General features: G+C 46.9%; 1 protein-coding gene across 5 annotated transcripts in view; it reads left to right on the forward strand.

The window, feature by feature from the left end:
* The window catches only part of DOCK4 (dedicator of cytokinesis 4), a 939,215-nt gene that overhangs the window by 292,067 nt on the left and 622,846 nt on the right, over positions 1 to 24,302 (forward strand). For all 5 annotated transcript variants that reach the window (XM_029615608.1, XM_029615609.1, XM_029615610.1 and 2 more), the window contains exon 4: positions 15,166 to 15,221. In XM_029615608.1, coding sequence (XP_029471468.1) covers positions 15,166 to 15,221 — 56 coding nt within the window. The remainder of the gene's footprint in view (positions 1 to 15,165; positions 15,222 to 24,302) is intronic.

A 24,302-nucleotide genomic window follows, 5' to 3' on the forward strand; every position in this document is an offset into this window, starting at 1 on the left:
CACTCCTCTTAAACACACACACACATGCATACGTCCCAACACCACTTACAGCTACCTTTCCATAAAACACCCCCCAAAACATACACATTCACCCTGACACTACAACTTCCAGCTCCCCTACATACACTGAGCCCCTCATACCACCATCACCACCCCTAAACAGAGACACACACACATCCACTCCATACTCTCCAAACACATGCACAGCCCCATTCTCCACCTCCACACACCCACCACCTCCCAACTCTATCACTTAAACACTTCCAACTCTTACACACACTCAAACACTAGCTACAACTAACCTCCCTAAAATACTCCCAAAACACCCCTGTAAACCCTCTTGCCACCAACCTCCACCTCCACTTGTACACTCAGCCCCCTCACACCAAATCACATTCCCACACACCCTACACCAGTGCTTCTCAACCTAGTCCTTGGGGCATACCTACCAATCAGATTTTCAGGATATCTACAATGAGTATGAATGAGATAGATTTGAATGCACCTTGACCAACACCACCACCACTGGCCCTACACACACATCCTTCTACTTACACATACCCCTAATTCCCCAATTCTGTATACAGAAATACCCCTAAACCCCAAATCTACACATATACAAGTGAGAGAAGGAGTAGAGGCAGGGGGAGATGGCTGGGTTGGGACATTTCCCCCCCCCCCCCCCCCCCCCAGCCAACTCCCTTCCTCCCCAAGATACCTCCCACTCCATCTTCACAGTATGTACACACCATCAACCCATACCCCACCTATATCTGTGCCCCCACCCACACAGGAGGGGGACAGTGTATGGGAGAGGGGGAGAGTACATGGACTCTTTCACACACACATATACACCCTCAGTCATTCCCAAACACCTATACACCCCTAAAAATCACTCACACCAATCCTACAGCACACACATGCACCCCACACCAATCTCATAACTCATGCACTCACAAACACACATGCATGTGGGAGAGGGAAAGGGAGGAATGTGGAGAGCACAAGGGGGAAGGCTTGCATCACTGACACACACCTTCACTATCACCTACCCACAAACCCTCACAAGGGGGAGTAGAAGGTGGAATAGGAAAGGAGAACATCTCCTCTTTGAGCTTTGAAGGCCAATGTATTCTTGTCACGCAGGTAATATTTCTTGGGGTCATTTTGGACCAAAAGTGGTCTATGCATTCACATATAAAAGCTGCAACAAGAGTTGTGTTTTTCAAATTGCGAGTGCTATGGAGATTAAAACCTCTATTGAATCCATTAGATTTGTGCACTACTGCAAGCCCTGGTGATTTTGAGTCTTGATTATTATAACTCCATCTTTCTTGGTCTGGCTGTAAAGATCTTAAGGGCACTTCAACTTGTACAGAATTCTGCAGCGCAAGTTTTGACTGGCGTGAGACTCTCAGCCCTATTACACCTCTTCTACATAAGCGTTGTTGGTTGTCAGTTGCATAGAGGGTGAAGTATAATATAATTATGCTAACATATAAATTAAGTAACAATTCATTTCCATGGATTCATGTTATGCTGAGAATTTACAATCCAAATAACTTGCTTAGGTCAGCACATGGTGCTTTGCTTAGATATTCCATCTGTGAAGGTAGCACGTCTTGCAGAAACTAGAACACGGTCTTTCTCAGCGGCAGCCCCTATATTGTAGAACTCTCTTCCCAAGCATTTGTGCCTGTAACATGTACACAAACATTTCGGAAGAGTCTGAAAACATTTATTTTCACAAACATATGCTGAAATATAAGGATGCAAATGAAAGAAGAAAGGAGTATTTCAGTTTTCAGAAATTGTTATACAGTTGTATTTTACTTAATTTTTTGTTTGTCTTTTTTACTTAAATATTTAATTAGTTTTTTATTGTACACCACCTTGAGCATTGGACAAGTGCGGATTATACATTTTCTAAATACATATTTATATATTACTTGCCTGTTACCAGGCTCTAGGCGATGAACAAATGTTCATACATAAATAAAAGAAATAAAACACAGCCAGCCACCAAAATCAATAAACATAGAAAGACAATCCTGACATAAAATACCTAATGAAAATGTCTGTGGAAAAAGAAACATTAAGCAAAGACTTGAAGGTTTTAGTACAAGTCATAAGTTGAAGGCATGCGGGTACCAATTTCCAGAATTTTGGTGCGGGAAGACATTCCATACATACGGAAGGAATGTCCAGTAGACTTCTTTGGGACAAGTGCAGTGCATGGGTGGAATTATAGATATAGAGCTTTGCAATAGCCCAAGATAAAGATTCAAGAGAGAGAGATTTTTGTACTAATAATGCCATCTTATATTTTATCCCACCAAGCTTCAGGCAGCCATTGAAAATCAAAAAGGACTGGCACAATGTGCTCTCCAATACTTCCCACAGAAATAAGCCAGTCAGCAGCATTTTGCCCTCAAAACAGATGCCGGGAGTCCAATGTACATGAAGTAGCAATAGTCTAACAGAGGTAAAATAAACCACTGAGCGAAACTCAGCTTGCTCTAGGGCCACATAATATGTGCAGTTTAAAGAAACCGACTGTCACTATGGCCTTAATTTGCAGGAGAAATGCTGTTTAGAATCATTCAGAACATCCAAACCTATATGGATTCAACTACATGTAAAACTGTATTTTCAATGGTTATAGTACATGAGGTATTTCTTACGCCATCACATCAGACTAAAATTTCAGTCTTAGCTAAATTTAAGATAAGCTTGTTATGCTTAAGCCAACGTCTAATGGCTCTGGACTCTATGCATAATTAAGCTCTGGAATTCATTGCCAGAGGATGTGGTGAAAACTATTAGTGTAGCTGCATTTAAAAAAAGGTTTGGACAAGTTCCTGGAGGAAAAGTCCATTAACCATTATTAAGGTAGAGTTGCAGAAATCCAGTGCTTTTTCTTGGGAAAGCAGCTTGGAATCTATCTACCCCTTGGGATCCTGCCAGGTACTTGTGAAGTGGTTTGGTCACTGTTGGAAACGGATACTGGGCTTGATGGATCTTTGGTCTGACTCAGTATGGCAAGTTGTTGTGAATGTGGACCCTTAGGCCGAGGGGGAGTTGGCACTACCTGCAGGGAGGAGCCCTGCAGGTCCCTAACATCGACAGACTGAGCTGGCAGAAGCAGAGGCCTAACTGCAGCTTTGCCAAAACTAGCCGGGCCAGTTGGTCTTAGGTGTGGGCTTCTGTGGATGTGAAGAGTCGTCCAAATGAAGTTGTTGCAGGCCAGCTTGGAGAAGGAAGCAGCATCTGGACAAGCACCAGTCAGGTCAGGTTCAGGCTGTGGTAAGAGGCAGGCAGTGTACTCCGAGACGTGGTTCAGGCAGTGGTTTGGGCAGGCAGCATTTGGTCAGAAACAGCAACAGGCAGCGCCAAGGTCCAATCTGAGGTCAAGCCAGAGGTCCAATCTGAAGAGATGAGGAATGAGGAGAAGGAAGGAAGACGAGGGACTACTGGGGCAAGAGGCGACACTGAGGGCAGATGAAGGAAAGACTGATCACGAAGACACGAACTCAGGAGCTGACCAGATTGCCAAGGAACTAAGAACAGAACCCAGGAACAACAAACAGCAGAAATAAGGATCTAAGAATGCAGGCAAAGCACTACTCCAGGAGGAGTCGACCTGTTACCAAGGCACTGGAGGGGTCTTGGTGTCTGCCCTTTATAGAGCTGGAATGAAGATGTCATCAGGAGGTGCCTCTGAGAATTTCCTACCATTGGCCCTTTAAATATAGTGCAGTTAGTGTGCACGCTCTAGGGCAGGGAGGGCTCTAGGCCAGGGAGGGCCCCGAGGTCTCGGCGGCATCCTGCTGTATAGGAAAGTGTAAAAACTCTCTATTCCACACATTCACACCATACTAAAAACATTTCAAATATAAATCTTGTAAACATAGTGACCCCTAATACATTTCACCAGTTTATCCCTAACACATTTCACCAATGTTTACAAGATTTATGTTTTAAATGTTTTTAGTATGGTGTGAATGTGTATGGATATGTGGAATAGAGAGTTTTTATTGTCTAGATAGAGTGAGGATTGTGATACGATTTAATAAAGTTTGCACATTATTTGGTATTGTTTAATATATTCTCTGGGTATTGTATTATTAATGTGTGAGGGGATATTGTGATAAATTACCCTGTGTATTATATACCTGTATAGGAGAGTGGCCAGCTGGAGCAGCATGGCACAGTTTCCTACTGCGTAGTAAGGAGGGCCCGACATTGGAGCCTAACAGGAGTCTGGAGGCAGCATGGCAGATGGCCGCGTCTTGCTGGGGAGGCACGATGTCAGAGGCCACAAGAACGGGCCTGGGCTGAAGGGAAGAGCAGCAGGCCCGGGGACGGGCCCACGGACTGCCAATTGTAACCCAAGTCTTATAGTCTTATGTTCTTATATTCTCCCAGACAGAAATATCAGCAGTAGTTTCTGCCCAGGTTGAATGCGCAGGAAGAAAATACTGTATATCATCTACATATAATCTGTAGACTGCAAAGCTCTGTCAGTAGCTTGCAAATGGATGTCATATAGTTATTAAAAAAAAGCAAAGTTGACATGGCGGAGCCTTGTGGGACTCCAGCCCATATCTGATGCCTTTGAGAACTCCAATTATAGGATGCTAACTTTTTGAGATCTTCCAGAGAGATAGCATTCAAACTTTAATATTGTTCCTGAGATCCCATTCTCTCTAGTCGGAAAAGGCAAATCTTATGGTCCAGTGTGTCGAAAACTGCTGTGATATCAAGTAAAATCAGCACGTATTGTCAAGGCCTCTTCTAATTGTCTCCAAGCTTGAAAGTAGGAGGATCTCTGTATTAAGGACTTTTTTTCTGAATCCAAATAGGAAAGAATCGAGAATCTCATAGGTCTCAACACAATCAGTTAGCTGCTGCAAAACAATAGCCTCAATGACCTTTGAAATAGGCCAATAGTTGAAGAGAACCATAGGATCTAGGCTAGACTTTTTCAGTAGAAACCTGATAGAAGCAGAGACGGATTTAGGAGTTTGCCACCCTTAGGCACTGTTGCTGCTATTGCGCCCCCCTCTTCCACCCCCCCGCCCCCCACTCCCGGGTAAAGTCAGACAACAGTGAACAGGAAGTATAAGAGAGTTTCACAGTTTGCTGTGGCAGCTCAGGCATAAATTCTGTGATAAAATCTGAGACATATTAGCAAACATTTCCATATTATAAAAATTAAGCAATTTTTTCAACCTTGCTTGTGTCTGTATCATTTTTTTTTATTGGGTTAAGAAAAGGGATCTTAAGTATCAGTACAGGGATGAGATCTCAGGCATGAGCAGAAGAGAAGGGGAGGTTAGAGGACCAGGGATGGGGAGAAGAAAGGAGGATTAGGAATGGGTTGAGTAGAAGGTGAAAGGACTGGAGATAGGAGGAAGGAGTATGAGAAGAAAAGAGGAATGGGGATGGGGGGAGGACAGGTAGAAAGGACTGGGAATGGGGAGGATGGGAAACAGGGAAGATAGAGAAAAGAGAGAAATCAAGAATCTGAGATGGGAGGAAAAGAGGGAGAGAGAGAGAAGTTCTGGGATGGGGGAGTAGGACATGTTGGATGGGTGCAGGATCTGGAGAGAAGGGAGAAGAAAGAAGAGAGGTTCTGGGTGATTGAATCTGAGATCAAGAAGGGGGAGAGAGAACCTGAATTGCATTGGGTGGGGGAGAGGAGGGGAGGTATCACTAATGTACTCTGGTCCTGCTCCCTCTTAAAATTCCTGTCTAATCTCTGTCTGGCACACACAAACACACACCACCATCAGTCTCTTCTCTCTTACACACACAAACACTGCTCCCTTTTCCCCATCTGATCCACTCTCATTCCTCAGCCTCTCTTTTCACCCCATTCAGCCCCTCCTAATCTTACCAAAATGATCTTTCTTTGCTGTCTGTGCTCCAGCCTCACCCCGCTCCCATTTTGTTCTCTGCATGCTGCCTGGGAAGGCTGGATCAGGAAGCAGAGGACTATTCTCTGCTGAGTGAGATTCAGTACAGCTGGAAGGCAATAACTCTTAAGCCAGCCTGCTGCCACCCCCCCCCCCCCCCCCCCCCCCCCCAAACACACACACAGATTTTTGTTGCCCTAGGCATATGCCTAATGTGCCTATTGAGAAATCCAGGCCTGGATAGAAACCCGCTTAAGATAAAAGGCCTTCCACCAAAGACCTGTTCATCATCGTTGTTAGAAAAGGAACAAAGTCATCTTTCATGTCCTTTAATACGGATACACTGCAAGGATTTAGTAGGCAAAACGCCGGGCTCAATAAAGAGAGAACCTGAGAAATGTCACTCTGAGCCACCATTTCAAAAGAAGACCACCTGGACTGAGCATTGTCAGGTAATTCTAAAAAAACAAGATGTCATAGATATTAAACTGAGATATTAGCAAGCTTGTTACTGAAAATGTCCATGAAGTTGTCACAACTGAAATTCCCACAGGAGCCCTTTAGATCTGAGGCAGAAGTATCAGGAGTTTTTGTTAAATTTTGCACAATGCGAAACAGGACTGTAGGATTATTAAAGTCAGACTAGTTGGTGAATAATAGAAGATTTTTTTAAATTCATTAACTAACTTTTCATAAGCAGCCAGCTAAGCCTTATACACAACTGCACTAGATGAGTGTGTATGATGCCACATTCATTCCTGGCTTCAGAGACCTCTGCATTGACCCAGTTTTCATATTTCTTTCCTTGATTATTACAAACCTTAAAATGAGCAATAGTATCCAAAGCATCATTAATAGCAAAATTCTGCATGGTAATAGCTGAATCAATATTGAACGGATGTGATTCCATAAATATAGTAGTTAATTGATCACTCATACTTCAAGATCAGTGTGATCCCTTTTTAATACAAAATTGATAAACGGATTCACATTACCCTTATTAGAATCTTGCACTGAAAAGGAAAGGATATTAATGCATGGTCAGACCACGGAATGAATCTCGAATCACAATCAATGATGTTTACAGCTAAAATTGAGGAATATAGAAACACTAAGGGGGTCATTTTCAAAAGTGATCGCACATGAAAAGGGACTTTTTGAACACGAAAAGTCCCTTGTCACGTGTGATCACTAAATGGGGGCGGAGTTGGGGAGGAGTCAACTCCGGAAGAGGAGGCGTCGGGACGGTACCGGGTCCGACTCTGCGGAGACATCACTGGCGGCGAAAGGTAAGGACCCTTATCACTGCCAGTTTCACACCGAATAGCTACACCTCGTTGTGCTGCCACCCCCATTAGGAGGCGCAAGCCATGTGGTGCTGCAGTGGCAAGGAGGAGTGCCACCCTCTCTGGTCACCCCGCCACCCCCAATAGGGGGTGTGAGCCATTGGGGCCGCCATGAGCAACGGCACCAAAGAGGAGTGACTCGCACCCCCCCCCTAATGGTCGGCACCCTAGAGCCAGGCCTAGTTTGCTTCCGCCTGACCTGCTTAGATTTTATTAATTTTGTTGGCTTAGGGATCAAATCAGTAGTTCTGTGACTGCTTTAATTGCTTTACTAAAATCTCTTTTCTTTGCCCTTTTCAGCTCAGATTTATAATGCTCAATAGCAGAGTTACATGCCAAACCATTATATTCTGTTTTATTCTTCCATCACCTTCTCTCACAATGATGTACTTGTCTTTAGAAGGGTCAGTCCTGAATGATACCAGATTTGATTGGTGTTATTCCTTGTCTCATGAAATTTTAATGGGGCTACCTTATCTAAATTTAATTTAAAATATTTATATGCTGCCAATCCATAGTCCTATGTTGCTTATAAATTTAAACTTCAAAACAGCACCAAAATCTTCTGGGGAATTGACAATATGATAATCTAATATATAAATAACCCCCCAGTGAATTTTAATTTTTACAAATTATAAAAAATAATTCTCTGCTCACAATCAAGTCTCTGCTTAAATATCAATTATTTTGAAAGGTAAACTGCAATGTGTGGTGAGACACTTGCAAGTTACCTAGTTTGATTCAACAACGAAATTTTTGAGAAAGTAGAGGAAGGGTTTCATATATAGATTTTTCAGCCCAACACAAGGTCTGCTCGGTTTTCATGTATAATCATCAACCAATCCTCCTCCACCTATGTGTTATTTTTGATTCCGTGCAACCCTAGTGAAAACTGCAACACATTTTTTTTATCCCATTTAAACCATAAACCCATTTTACCATAAAACCAATTTTTTAAACTGTTATATATTAAATTCAAATTCCTTAGTAGACGTAACTTTCAAAGTCCCGACTTATCTGATGATGTAACATCATGAAAACCGAGCAGACCTTGTGTTGGGCTGAAAAATCTATATATGAAACCCTTCCTCTACTTTCTCAAAAATTTCGTTGTTGAATCAAACTAGGTAACTTGCAAGTGTCTCACCACACATTGGGGTAGATTTTCAGATGAGCGCGAATAGCCTACTTTTGTTTGCGCTCCAGGCGCAAACAAAAGTACGCTGGATTTTAGTAGATACGCGCGTAGTCGCGCGTATCGGCTAAAATCCTGGATCGGCGCGCGCAAGGCTATCGATTTCGTATAGCCTGCGCGCGCCGAGCCGCGCAGCCTACCCCCGTTCCCTTCTAGGCCGCTCCGAAATCGGAGCGGCCTAGAAGGGAACTTTCCTTTGCCCTCCCCTCACCTTCCCCTACCTAACCCACCCGCCCGGCCCTGTCTAAACCCCCATCCTACCTTTGTCGGGGGATTTACGCCTCCCAGAGGGAGGCGTAAATCCCCGCGCGCAAGCGGGACTCCTGCGCGCCGGGCCGCGACCTGGGGGCGGGTACGGAGGGCGCGGCCACGCCCCCGGGCCGTAGCCACGCCCCCCGTACCCGCCCCCAAAACGCTGCCGACACTCCCCCGCAACGCCGCGCGCTCCGGCCCCGCCCCCCGACACGCCCCCGACACGCCCCCCTCCGAGAACCCCGGGACGTACGCGAGTCCCGGGGCTCTGCGCGCGCCGGGAGGCCTATGTAAAATAGGCTTCCCGGCGCGCAGGGCCCTGCTCGCGTAAATCCGCCCGGTTTTGGGCGGATTTACGCGAGCAGGGCTCTGAAAATCCGCCCCATTGCAGTTTACCTTTCAAAATAATTGATATTTAAGCAGAGACTTGATTGTGAGCAGAGAATTATTTTTTATAATTTGTAAAAATTAAAATTCACTGGGGGGTTATTTATATATTAGCTTATAAATTTAAAACATTCATATTTACAAGAAAACCAAAGATACAGTTTAAACAATTTAATAATACTTGCTACACTAATTCTTAGAGATTGATTGTGATTTACAAAAAGCAAATCACATCTGAATCGGACACCAGCTACTGCTTCAAAAAAAAAAAGTCTTTAAATGTTTTAAAATATTTAAAATGTGGTTCCTGCCATAAACATTCGGGTAATGAATTCCACCTAAGAGCACCTGCTACAGAAAATAATCTGCCCTGATTTTTTAGCTTATCTGATGTTTTCACAGTGGGAACATCAAGAAGACATTTACCAGCTGATCACAAAGCTGCACTTAACACCAAATCCCATACTACAACTTGAGCACTAGGCAATATTTCATCAAATTTCAGGGGAAATTTCTGAAGTTCATCTGCTAAAAGTTCCATGTTGATGTCATGTGTGTTCTTATAAGAAATAACCCATATTTATTTATTCATTAAAATTATTTATATATCATCTAGTAATAAAATATTGATCAAAACGGTGTACAATATGCATAAACAAATTAAAAAAGCATGAAGAAAGATCAATTGATTCTGATCATGATGGCTTAATCAAATCTGGTGGATTATAAATCAGTACTCAACAAGTAACCCTCAGTTCAATTTTAATCAAAAATGCCTCCGTATATCCCAGGCGTGGCCAACTCTGGTCCTCGAGAGCCACAAGCAGGCCAGTTTTTCAGGATATCCACAATAAATATGCATGAGATAGATTTAAAAGCATTTAAAATGATCAGGTTTGTACTGTTATGTGTGTGATTAGGATGTGAATGTGAGCAAATGGTTTATTTTATAGGTATTTTTAAGTAAAGGAAACCCTGCAAGACAAGACATAGTGGGGTTCAATCATTAGTGAATTGGAGTGTATCTAGTTTTATTGTCCTATTTCTAAATATTTGTGTGTCAGAAGCATTATTATCTATCTATATACACACACACACACACATACACACATGCACATACACATATATAAACCAAAATCTATACTCTCCAAAATCTCCTTGTTGGTGCTACTATAGAGCACACAAAGGGGCAGGATTCTTTGCCTTAGCCTTCAGCGATGCCTACCTAGAGACTGCCCCTCCTGTGTTGGGACAACCTAGGCACAATCTGATGATGCTTCCATGAAGAAGACAGGGCTAAGGATGCCACGGGCAGTAGGGTGAGTAAGAGTCAATACAGGATTCTAGAATCAGCACCAGAAGACTTTCTCATATGGTGCATCAATGGAGGAGCAGATGAAAGGGTTGACTCAGCTCCCTCCTGAGGGGACAATGTAGGCACAGACTGACACTTCCACTAAAAGAGCAGGGCTAAGTTTGAGCAAACATTTTGGCTTACTTGAATATATCTCAGTCAGAAATTTTTCTGTCTCAAAATTGGACAAATCATGCCCAAACTGTTTTGAAGACAACTGTCTTATACTTTTTTTTTTTTTTTTTTGAATGGATGAATCATGGACTATGTGTTCTCTGTAAAGACGCAATTTAATTTCAATTAAAACTTTTGAGTTTTAGATGCTGTTCTAGCCCTGTTCCATAGTGTACTGCACTTGTAATAGAGAAATATTTATATTAATATTATCACAGTTTCTTTTTCTTTCACCTTTGGAAGCTTACTAGCAGTCTATTCCAAGAAATTTGCTTCCAGGTCATCAACTGAGGTGTTTACTTGGGTTTCTGCAGTACAAAAAAATTAATGTACACTGTGACTCAGTTTGGATGAAAATCCTTGTCTAAATCAAAATTATTATGAGGTACCCTCCTTATCCCCCATTAAGCCAACAGAATTGTATGTCGTACTTCAAATTTTTGTATGTAGGTTATGTTTATTTGTAGGCATATATTGTTTGCATAGAGTTCATAGTCTCATATTATCCATTGAGATCCTTTAAATGACAATGATAGTAAAGATATACTGGTCCGTTAGCAGAGCTGTGGTTTACCATGATAATTATCTGATTAAAATAGAGGAAGAAAACTCAAATTACCATCAAACATTTAGTGACTGCAAGTACAAAACCCATGTATAAGATCATCATGTCTATCTCTGTTTCCCCTTAATAACCTATAAATTGTTCATCCAGTTTCATTCAGATTTCTTCCACACTTTTCATGTGTCCCTCCCAGCTCCTAAATTTAGAATCCCTGCCTCTCTTTCTGTTCTTTAGAGTAATAAGCCAATTCAGTTACAGGCCAATACAATATCGTGCACTGAGCCTAGCGCATAGATTAATGAGCACTTTGATGCGCGTTTTGGACATGCTAGGCTAACACCCGATGCAATAAGGGGATTAGCACATCCCAAAACGTGCATCCAAACCAGCGCATAGCTAATAGCGCTCATCACATGTAAATGCATGTAGCTGAGGCTATTAGCTATTACCCCGATGCAAAAAATCACCATGCACCTGACGTGCATGTTTTAACACGGAAAGCTTAACGCCAGCTCCAGGGCTGACTTTGTCTTTATGCGCTCCAAGCCATCTGTAAAATACCCCATAAAGCCACAAAAAAAGCTCAAAATACAGCTTTTCAGTGGTTCCTTTGATACTAAGTAGGAGGAACCACAGGAAGCAGCATGAAAAAAAAAATCTTGCCACCGGACAGGTTAGAAAACAGACGCCCATTAATTGAACGTCTGTTTTCCTAACCGGCACACATTTGCATCTTCTGGGCACCCGATACCATGGATGCGCTAGGGACATACAATTTATCCCTAGCGCGGCGACTCATTTCCCTATTGCATCGAGTGCCCAGGAGAGGTGATTGTGCGCGCTTTGAAAAAAAGAGCATCCAATTTGGATGCACTTTTTTTGCATGCACTTTATTGCATCGGCCTGTTAATTTGTAATCTTGGGGAAGCCAGAGCACATGATGCTGCCACTGAGCAATTTGTAAAGCTTCCCCTGTCATTGGTTATTCAAGAGTTTCCTCAAAACTGTCCTGAGGGACAGCCAGTCAGATTTTCAGGATATCCCCAATTAATATCATGAGATAACTTTGCATTCATTGGAAACCCAGGATGTGCTAATTTATCATTGCGGATATTGTAAAAATGTGGCTGGCTCTGGGTTCCTCAGGGATTAACTAGTTAACCAAACAAGAAGGCTTCGGCCTTCTTGTTTTGTTAACTAGTTAATCACTAAGTTCCATGTAAACCGGTCTAATATGAATCCCTTCATGAAGACAGGTATAGAAATATGTTAAATAAATAAATAAATAAGAAAGACAGGTTTGGGATGCCCTGGGCTAGTGCCTATTAGTACCTGATAGCATATTTTGAAATACAGCAACATGCCACAAAGTTAGCTATCTCTAAAGAAGAAAAAAATATGTTTGAGGGTGTGCATGGTTTTTCTTGTTTGTAGGGGCTGTTACTCATTTTTTTTCTTTAGGAATACAAAAATTAAAAAGGTGTGTGAATATGCTTACTTTTGTGCCAATATGGTTGTTCTGGCTGTTACTTATATGCTGTTGTATACTGTTCTGCTTTAAATGACCCAATAAAAACAAACAAAAAGGAGCATGTTTATGGAAATTTGTAAGTTACCGCACTACATGGAAATTTACTGCTACTTACTGCTTCGCAACTTAGCGTGGACTTCGATAATGTCTATTTTTCACATCCTGCGCAGAGAGAGAGAGCGAGAGCCTATCTACAAGGCCCTCATAATAGTTAAGTATTTATATCTGTATAGGAGGGCCACCTGATAGGTCGTGGTGAGGTATTAGTGATGGTTTACGGGCCAGTTTCGCATGAGAGTGAGACATGCGAACAGCACAGTACACCTCAGTGAAGATTTGATGACATTTGGAGTGAGGAAAGTCTCACAAAGAAGAAATTTCTACTATTTTCTCTCACCCTAGCTTTTTCCCTGTCGTTAAGCTGTGCGATATGTCTGAAATGGCCATAATGCTGTTACAATGCCATTTGCGATAAATTTTTGGAATTGCATTTTGGCCATTTCTGGCTTGGGGAGGGAGAAAGGAGGAGTGGAGTGGAGTAGACTCTGGGTCCATCAAGCTAGGGTGAGAGAATATAGTAAAAATTTAATTTTTGTGAGACTTTCCTCACTCCAAATGATGTCAAATCTTCTCTGAGGTGTACTATGCTGTTTGTAAGTCTCACTCTACATGCGAAACTGGCCCCAAACCCTAAACCACTACTAACATCTCACCTTGACCTATCAGGTGGCCCTCCTATAGAGATATAAATAGGTGCACACAGTGAAGCCCTCCCCAGAGGCTCTCTCTCTCTCCTCCATTCCACTCCTTCTCCTCTCTCCCTTCCCAAGCCCAGAAATGGTTAAAATGCAATTCCAAACATTTATCACAAATTGCGTTATGGCCATTTTGGACATATTGCACAGCTTAACGCCAGGGAAAAAGCTGTAGTTATTTCTGGCGTTAAAACCATGCAGTAGCACGTGTTATGCTATCTCCTGGTGCAATATGGCCCCTGATTTAACTAAAACCCACCCAAATTCCTCCCCCAATCCCGCCCCCTGAAAAATTTGCATTTGCGACATGCGCTACTATATTTTTCGCATGCATTATGATGTTAATGTGTTATCACACACGTTAACGCCATAACGCATTTTGATAAATGATCCTATTAGTGAGATCATTGAGCATATTTAGCTTATTTTTCTACAGGGAGACAGACATTATAAAATTGTCAGGTCTGTATGTATGCTTCTCCATTCTTTCAGCCACATTTTGATCCAGTTTCATTCAAATTTCTTCCACAGATGGTATCGCACCCAGTGATACTTTTCATATGACTGCCTACATTTAAAATTGTTGTCTGTTTTTTACCCTAGTTTCCTAAGGAAAACAAGCCAGCTTAGTTCCCCTGCAATCACAGGGAGTGTGGAATCACCGAGCTGCCCCTTCCCTTGCTTTGTGCCTGATCACATACGGATCGATACTGTAAAACCGCGGGAGAGCAGACGAACGCCCGCTCTCCCGGCGCACGCACCGGCCCTTTGCCGGTGCGAGCTATACAGTATTCAAATGAGGTGACGCGGTGCAAACGAGGGAAAGGAGGCGCTAGGGACACTAGCGCGTCCCTAGCGCCTCCTTTTGGCCTGGAGCGGCGGCTGTCAGCGGGTTTGACAGCCGACGCTCAATTTTGCCGGCGTCTGTTCTCAAGCCCGCTGACAGCCACGGGCTCGGAAACCGGACGCCGGCAAAATTGAGCGTCCGGTTTTCGGCCCAACAGCCGCGGGCCGAATTCAAACTTTTTTTTTTTTTTTTTTTTTACTTTTGGGGACCTCCGACTTAATATCGCCATGATATTAAGTCGGAGGGTGCACAGAAAAGCAGTTTTTACTGCTTTTCTGTGCACTTTCCTGGCGCCGGAAGAAATTAGCGCCAACCTTTGAGTCGGCGCTAATTTCTTAGAGTAAAATGTGCGGCTTGGCTGCACATTTTACTTACTGGATCCCGCGCGCATACCTAATAGGGCCATCAACATGCATTTGCATGTTGAGGGCGCTATTAGGTGCTGTGGGTGGGCCGCGTGTTTTCCTCCCCTTACTGAATAAGGGGTAAGGGAAAACACGCGTCCAGAGCAGGCTGACAGTGCGCTCCGACGGAGCACACTTTACTGTATCGACCTGCTAGTTTGAAATATAGCAACATGCTACACAAGTCAGCTCTGTTTAAACAAGAAAGAGAGAAGTTGAAATCTCAGGGAGGTCAGAACACATTGTTATATCAAGGTTTTTGAAAACTTTCCTGCCATTTGCTAGTAGTCATAACCATTTACAGATTTTTGTACCAAAGAAGGAAATTGAAATGATGAAATGTTCACTCATCTCCTTTTTGTAGGGATAAGGTTACTATAAGAAAGTTGTTGATACCATTTTATTTTGGATTTTACCTATTGTGTTTCTTTCAGGGAATTTTTCCATCCAGCTATGTTCACTTGAAAAACGCATCTGTTAAGAACAAAGGGTAGGTGTTGTAGAAGTCTGTATCTTTTCTTGTTAGAATATGTTTTTTTGAGAAGTTTGTTGAGTGCATTGTATTTTCTGCATTCTTTAACTGCTTTGGGTGATTCTGATTAAAGAGCAGGGAAGAGGTTAATACGAATATTAAATACAAAATGCATGCAACATACTTTTGCATTATTATATTGGAGGTTAAATACCTAATTCTCTTGACTATGTTACTTAAAGTTGCATAAATGTTCATTGTTTCATGTAATGCCATCAGGCAAGTTTCTTTTTGTTCTATGTAAACCGGTTTGATTTGCATCTAATGTAGGAAGATCGGTATATAAAAACAAAAAATAAATAAATAAATTATGTTAGAAGGCTTGCTTGGGCATGGGTCTCTAGTTTACTTCAGTTCCATTGAAACACATGAGATTTACATGGCAGATTTATATTCCATCCCTGCAGTATTACTGGAAGAAAAGTGCTCTTATCACAAACAGCAGTTCTCCAGCAGGAACTATTCTCAGAAGAGTGGCTGCTGGCATAAGGGTCATTTCCCCTCTTTCTTCCAAGTTAGCAATTTAGCTGATGTTTAACATTCACCTCTGCTGATCACGGAAACAAGAAAATTAGGTCTTACCTTAGTTAATTTTCGTTCCTGTAGTACCACGGATCAGTCCAGACTCCTGGGTTTTGCCCCCCCCCTCTAGCAGATGGAGACAGAAGTTTACAAACAAAACTCCGCCTATATCTAGGCTGGTGCCACCTACAGTCTGGCAGTCTTACTTAATGTCAAAGCAGATGAAGCCCCAAAATCACTACAAACGAACTATATACAGGAACCTACCAACCAAACTAACTGCTCAACTATCCCCCAAATGGGACCAGAACCAGAGCCATCGATAACGAAGAAAAGAGACAACAGAGACAGAATGGACAGAAAGAAACCATACCGTCCACAGACCGGATTCTCATACCGAACAGTAGACTCGCCGGGCGGGATTCTGGACTGATCCGTGGTACTACAGGAACGAAAATTAACTAAGGTAAGACCTAATTTTCTTTTCCCTGTACGTACCCGGATCAGTCCAGACTCCTGGGATGTACCAGAGCTACCTTAACTAGGGTGGGATCCGGAGAGTCCCGCTCTGAGCACCCCTGCCCCGAAACCGCCGGTACCTGGTGCACGCACATCAAGGCGATAATGACGAGCAAAGGTATGCAACGACTTCCAGGTTGCCGCTTTACAAATGTCTTCCGCCGAAACCTGACTGCACTCCGCCCAGGAGGCAGCCTGAGAACGCGTAGAATGAGCCTTAAGCCCCACCGGAACAGACTTGCCCTGCAGCAGATATGCGAAACCAATGGCCTCCTTCAACCAGCGCGCAATGGTAGTCTTGGAAGCCGCCTGACCGCGTCGAGGACCGCCCCACAAGACAAAAAGATGATCCGATCTCCGAAAGGGGTTCGTCACCTCTAGATAACCTAAAAGGGCTCTCCTCACGTCTAGCCGCCGCAAATCTCGATAATTCGGAAGCGACTTATCGGCCTCAGAAAACGCAGGCAACTCCACAGACTGGTTGAGATGAAAAGCCGAGACCACCTTAGGCAAGAAGGAAGGCACCGTACGAAGCGACACCCCCGAATCCGTAATCCTCAAGAAAGGTTCCCGACAAGACAAGGCTTGAAGCTCCGACACCCTCCTTGCCGACGCCACAGCCACCAGAAAAACCACCTTCAGTGTCAAGTCTTTCACTGTAGCTCCGCGGATAGGCTCGAAGGGAGCGGAACATAAGGCCTTCAGCACCAGATTCAAACTCCACGAAGGACACGGAGAACGGAACGGAGGACGTAAAAGCTTAGCGCCCCGGAGGAAACGAACGACGTCCTGGTGCGCAGACAATGCCACCCCGTGGACCTGCCCGCGCAGCAAGGCAAGTGCCGCCACTTGCACCCTAAGCGAACTGCAAGACAAGCCTTTCGCCAAACCATCCTGGAGGAAAAGCAACACCTCTGGCACCGAGGCCCGCGTAGGCCGAATAGCCTGTGCCAGGCACCATGTCTCAAAGATCGTCCATACTCGCACATACGCCAGAGATGTGGAAGGCTTGCGCGACCGTAACAGCGTTGTGACCACCGCATCAGAATAACCCCGTTTCTTCAACCTACGCCTCTCAAAAGCCATGCCGCTAGACAGAAGCATTCGACCTGGTCGAAACAAACGGGCCCCTGATGTAGCAGGTCCGGCACATACGGAAACTGCAGGGGAGGCCCCAGCGCCAAGTTCTGAAGATCCGCGAACCACGGCCGCCGCGGCCACTCGGGTGCGACTAGAATCACGGGCGACGGATGAAGTTCGATGCGCCTCAGCGTCCGACCGATGAGGGGCCACGGAGGAAACACATAGAGGAGCACCCCTGTCGGCCAAGGCAACGCGAGGGCGTCGACTCCCTCCGCCCCCGTCTCCCGGCGACGGGCAAAAAACCACGGCGCTTTGGCATTTTTGAACGTCGCCATCAGGTCTAGCACAGGTGTTCCCCACCTGGCACAAATGCTTCGAAACGCCACGTCCGCGAGTTCCCATTCGCCTGGATCCAGCCGATGTCGACTCAGAAAGTCCGCCTGGACGTTTTCCACGCCCGCAATATGCGACGCCGCAAGGCATCGCAGATGCCGCTCGGCCCAAGCCATCAACTGCTGCGCCTCGGCGGCCACCGGCAGGCTTCTGGTGCCGCCCTGCCGGTTGATGTACGCTACCGTTGTCGCATTGTCCGACAGAATCCTGACCGCCTGACCGCGAACCAACGGCAGGAACTCCCGCAGGGCGAACCTCACCGCCCTGGTCTCCAGCCGATTGATGGACCACGCCGCCTCCGTCGAGGACCATATGCCCTGCACCGAGCTCCGGAGACACACCGCGCCCCAGCCGTACAGACTGGCGTCCGTGGTGACCACCGTCCACGAGGGCAGAGCCAGCGAAATGCCCTTGGTCAAGTTGTTGTGACAGAGCCACCAGGCTATGCTGGCACGGGCCGAACGTGGCAGCGGTAACGGCAGCTGAAACTGTTCCGACACCGGGTTCCAGCGGGAGAGTAAGGCCAATTGTAACGGTCGCATATGCGCGAACGCCCAAGGAACCAATTCCCGCGTGGACGTCATAGACCCTACCATCTGTAGATAGTCCCAGACAACCGGCATGGGCTTGTTCAACAAACGCCTGGCTTGACACTGCAGCTTGATTCTGCGCTCCTGCGTCAAATAAACCATGCCCTGACGCGTGTCGAACAAAGCCCCCAAAAACTCCAGGGATTGCGACGGTTCTAGCCGGCTCTTGGCTCGATTGATCACCCAGCCGAGACTCTCCAACAACTCGATCACTCGTCGAACCGCCAACCGACAGAGACGCTCGGACTTCGCCCGAATCAACCAATCGTCCAGATACGGATGAACCAGACACCCCTCCTTGCGAAGATGAGCAGCCACCACAACCATGATCTTTGTAAAGGTCCGCGGGGCTGTCGCCAGCCCGAATGGTAGTGCTTGAAACTGAAAATGCTGTCCCAACACCGCAAATCGAAGGTAGCGCTGGTGATCCGCGCAGATCCCGATGTGAAGATACGCCTCCGTGAGATCCAGAGAAGCGAGGAACTCCCCTTGCCTCACGGACGCGATGACCGACCGTAGAGTCTCCATGCGAAACCTGGGGATCCGCAAGCACCTGTTGACGCCCTTGAGGTCGAGAATCGGACGAAACGTGCCCTCTTTTTTTGGTACCAGAAAGTAAATGGAATACCTGCCGCTGCGTAGCTCGTGGAACGGTACGGGTACGATCGCGCCCAGGGCTAACAGATGTCGGATCGTGCCCCGCAACGCCAGCCGCTTCTCGGAAAAACCGCCGGGCGACACCATGAAACAAGGCGGGGGCAGCCGTGCAAAATCTAACGCGTAGCCGCGATTTATCACATCCAGCACCCACTGATCCGACGTGATTTTGGCCCACTCCCCTGCAAACTGCATCAGCCTGCCGCCGATCACCGGCACCGGGGCGTGGGCCGGCAGCCCATCATTGTGGCAGTTTCCCGCCCGGCGTTCCGGACCCGGTCCCGGGTCTACCGAACCGGCGCCCTCGAAAGGACTGCGTGTACGCCTGCTGCCTAGCCGCATTGTGGCGAAAAGACGAGACCGCCCCTCGCGCATTACGGGGCCGCCGACCCCCCACGGAATCTACCCCGCGTGGCCGGCGTCCCCCGACGCGGCCTGTCCTCCGGCAAACGATGGATCTTGTTCTCGCCCAAAGACTCAATCAAATCCTCCAGCTCCTTACCAAAGAGTAACTTCCCCTTAAATGGCAGTGAGCCTAACCGAGCCTTTGACGAAACGTCCGCCGCCCAATGGCGGAGCCATAACAAACGCCGAGCCGAAACCGCCGATACCATCGCCCGTGCCGAAGAACGGAGCAAATCATGAAAGGCATCCGCGCTATAGGCAATCACTGCCTCCAAACGAGCCGCCTGCTGCGCTTCCTCCGGCGACAAACCTTCGTTAGCAGAAAGCTGCTGGGCCCACCTGAGCCCCGCACGGAGAGAGAAACCGCTACAGATCGCTGCTCGTACTCCAAGCGCGGAGACTTCAAAAATTTTCTTAAGCTGCACCTCCAGCTTACGATCCTGCAAATCCTTGAGTGCCGTCCCTCCCGTTACCGGGATGGTAGTCCTCTTGGTGACCGCCGCCACCGCAGAGTCCAGCTTCGGAATCTTAAGGAGCTCGAGCGCGTCCTCCGTCAGGGGATAAAGCTTGTCCATGGCCTTAGCCACCTTCAACCCCAAATCAGGAGTGTCCCACTCCTTAAAAAGCAAATCGGACACCGAAAAATGCAATGGGAAAGCCGTCGGTGGTCCCCTCAGCCCCAACACGACGGGGTCTGTGCGTCCGAGGCGCGACTCCGGTCGTGGCAAGTCTATCGTCAACTCACCGAGGATCGCCGGGATCAGCGGCGCTAATTCGTCGCGCCTAAATAAACGCACCACCTTAGGGTCATCGCCATCCGACGCGCGGAGACCACTCGACTCACTAGCTCCCTGATCCCCCTCCCCGTCAACGCCACGCGGTTGCGCTTGTGGATCCGGCTCCTCCGGATCCCCAAATTCGGAGTCCGTCTCGGCATCCCCCCGCGGAGCCCCCAAACGGAGCGGGCGTGCTCCCCCCGGGGGATCCGAGACAGGAGAGGGCCTGGTGCTCCGTTTAGGCTCCGGCCCCCGCCCCGAATCCGGCGCTCCCCGCGATCTTTTTCTGGCCTACCTGCTTGCTTTAAAAGCCCTATGCATTACCAGAACAAACTCCAAGGAGAAGGAGTCAGAAGAGCTGCGATCCGGATCTTTCTCCGGATCGCTCACCGCCGGAGACTGGTCCCCCTCGGAAACCCTCCGCTGTGGGGACAGTGCAGGAGGAGCGTCCTCCGCTCCCCCCGGCGACGGTGGCGCCGCGCAGCCAGGCCCCGCCGAGCCCAAGATGGCGGATTTTCCCGCCGAAATCGCTGCCTCCAAAATGGCGCCCGTTCCCGCGCTCCGCGGGAACGGACCTACTGCCCCCGATCTGTGTCCCGAAGCCTCCGGCTGCCGCGAACCGGGTCCCGCCGAAACGCCCTCGCCGCCCGTGACACAGCCGGAGCAAAGGCTGTCCCGGGAAAGGCGACGGGCCGCCCCGCAGGCCCTGCACACTGGACGCCGCGGCATGCTCCACAGAGGAGCCGAAACAAGACAGAAAAAACAAATCAATCACCACCCGCGGCGCCGCTCCCCCTCCCCCGCAAGCAAACGAGCCCGAACCGGGAGAGAAAAGAGAGACAGGCAAGAAAAGACAAACAAAAGTTTGTTTTTTTTTTTTGTTTTTTTTATCGTTCGCCGCCGGCTCCGGGACCACCTGGGGGGAGTGAACCGAGCTCCCCGGTTTCACCCCCAGGCTAGAACGCTGGCAAGGGCCCTCAGCCCACCCTCAGCGCGCTCCACTCCCCGGAGGAAAAGCCCCTGCGGGACCTCACCCCCCAGGAGGAGACAGGCTCGGACCTGCAGGCACCCCACTGCGGTCCCAGCGTCAAGGAAAGAACAACCTAAAAACACCCTATCTAACCAATCACTTTTTTTTTTTTTTTTTAACTAGGCCTCAGCTCAGACTGCAGGTTTTGCACCCTCTCCACCTGCTAGGAGACAGAAGAAGACTGCCAGACTGTAGGTGGCACCAGCCTAGATATAGGCGGAGTTTTGTTTGTAAACTTCTGTCTCCATCTGCTAGAGGGGGGGCAAAACCCAGGAGTCTGGACTGATCCGGGTACGTACAGGGAACAGCTTTGTAGGTGCAATAGATACTCAAGCACTCCCATTATCTAGCAGACTCCTTCACTGTGTCTAGGGAGGAGTAATTGGTGTTGAGTTTAGCACCCCCAATCATTTTGAAGCATTCGCACCTATGGTGTTGATCATTTTCCTACTACTTTTCTTTCTTAGTCATGCTGCAAGATGTTTGTGGTATACGTGCTATTTCACAAAAAGGTCAAGCAGGATGAGGTTTTGAAACAAATCTTTTTGTGCCTCAAAAAGTTAATTGAAATCATAAAGGAAAAATAGTATAGGAAATGCTGGCATTCAGATTTATTTCAAATGTCTGAATTATTAAATAAAATAAAATAGATGTACTGTGGCTGTAAACAGTTGCACATGTCCTTGCTGTTTAATTGGCTGCTCAGTTTCCAACCAACTAGCTTTGCCTTTTCTGAATGAACGAAGGTTAAAGCGCAGTCCATTGAATCTGTGATCTGGCAGTGCTTCATCTACAGCAGAGTTTGTGGCAACACTCTGCCAGTATGGAAGTGCTGGGTGTTTTAGAGTCATTGCAGTAAATCTGAAGGCCACACTAATTCACAATCAACTAATTGTTCTAGTTTTAATAATAATTCAGTAAAAACAATTACACTGAAATTTTTCCCATATCTGTCTAGGACCTGAGGTTTTGGCACAATATCAGCAAAGTCTGTAGTTGAAAGGCATATGAGTTTTAAGCAAACCTATAGAAAAATAGGTAGATAATTGAGTTTGCATAAGATTGCTTTTTTTTTTTTTTTTTTTAAGTGTGAATGTGTGTATAGTGGTGATCTTTTGAACCACAAGTAGGAATGGTTTGTGTTCCTCTGAGATGTATACATGTTGAGAGAAAGAGGAATGTTTTGGTAGTATTTAGCATTACTGTGTAATAAAGACAAAGAAAATCCTATACAAGTTGACTCAAGGCTTAATTTTTAGGCAAAAAAGAAGAGGAACTGTGGAGTGGGTGTGAGGGAGTTTGGCTAGGGCTCAGTGGGGGGGGGGGGGGGCGGGCAAGAGGTTGGGTATGAAAGCTTTCCTACATGCACACCCACCCGCGTGAACACACCCGCGCGCATGAACACATTCAGCAGCAGAAGAGCAGAAGCCGTGCCCTTTCCCATCCTCTGTCATGGCCTGCCTGTCACCTGTGCTAGGAAACTGCACAGAAATCAAGTCGTGTCTCTGGATAAGCAGCTCCAACACTCTCTGATTTGCTTTCTCTGGGACATGGGAGGCTAGAAATGATCTGTCACAACTAGCTCTGCTCCATTTCTGCAGGGAGCTGGAACTGATTTCCACCAACAGCTCTGCTCCACTTCTGTGGGGGAGCCAGAACTGATTTCCACTGCCAACTCTATTCAGAATGGCCAACTTTTCCACAGACATAAACTGGACCTTGAGGATTGGGGTAAGGTGGGGTCAGGGTCAAAAGGTACCCCTCCCGCTCATTTGGATAAATGTGATGCCCCTGGCCCTTCAGTTCCTGTTATTCATGCTCTGTCCCTCACACATGTCCATATTGGTTTTCTCACACATACCTGCGCGCGCACTCAGACACACACACACACACACACACTCACTCTCACTCTCCTCACTCACACACACACTCTCCTCACTCACATAGGGGCAGATTTAAAAAAAATACGCGAGCGCGTACTTTTGTTCGCACACCCGGTGCAAACAAGAGTACGCCGGATTTTAATAGATACGCGCCTAGCCCCGCGTATCTTTTAAAATCCGGGGTCGGCACACGCAAGGGGGTGAACATTTGTGCACCTTCCAGGTGCCGAGCCCTGTGCGCGCGCTGCCCGTTCCCTCCGAGGCCGCTTCGAAATTGGAGTGGCTTTGGAGGGAACTTTCCTTCCACCTTCCCCCTCCCTTCCCCACCCCCTAGCCCTATCTAACCCCCCCTACCTTTATTATAAAAGTTACGCCTGTCCACCAGCTGCCGGTTTGCGATTCCCCGGCCCGGGAGCAGTTTCGGAGGCCTTGGCCATGCCCCCGGGCCGGAACCATGCCTGCGGCCCCGCCCCCGGATGACTCGCTGCCGCGACACGCCCCCTAGGAAAGCCCCGGGACTTACACGCGTCCTGGGGCTTGCGTGTGCCGCCGAGCCTATTCACCATAGGCTCGGCGCACGCAGGGGGAGCTTGGGGCAGGTTTTTGGGGGTACGTGTGTACCCCTTTGAAAATCTGCCCCATAATGTTCTCATATGCTCTGTCATGCAGATATACTCTCCCTTTCTCATACACACATTTCTCTCTCTTTCACTCACATGTATGCTCTCACACACACAAATATACTCATGCATTCTCTCATTCAGTCTCTCCCATTCACTTGCATACTCTCTCACATACACACACAGCCTTCCCTCTTCATTTTTTTCCTGACTGGAGCACTGCCTATGTCCCAACAAACAAACATTTGGAGAGAGGGGCAGGGGAAGCTGAAGAACAGAAGCATTAGAAATCCTCCCCCTCCCCTCCCCAAATAACCCGGGAAACTTTACCTGGAGATAGGCTGCTGCTAGATTTGCGAGGAGGACAGCAGCACACAGGCTGAGTGTAGCACAGCAAGGCAGTATGTGTAAGGTAATAGTGCAGGCAGCCACAGCTGTGGCACCAGCATCACCAGCAAGGACTTACATGGCCAGAGGGGATTCTCTGTCTGTCTGATCTCCCACTCTCTTCAGTCCTGGCCCAGCTGCACGCGGCCAGCAGCATACCCCGGGCAGGCAAAA

Source organism: Rhinatrema bivittatum, chromosome 9 (assembly GCF_901001135.1).
Source record: "Rhinatrema bivittatum chromosome 9, aRhiBiv1.1, whole genome shotgun sequence".
Classification (NCBI taxonomy): Eukaryota; Metazoa; Chordata; class Amphibia; order Gymnophiona; family Rhinatrematidae; genus Rhinatrema; species Rhinatrema bivittatum.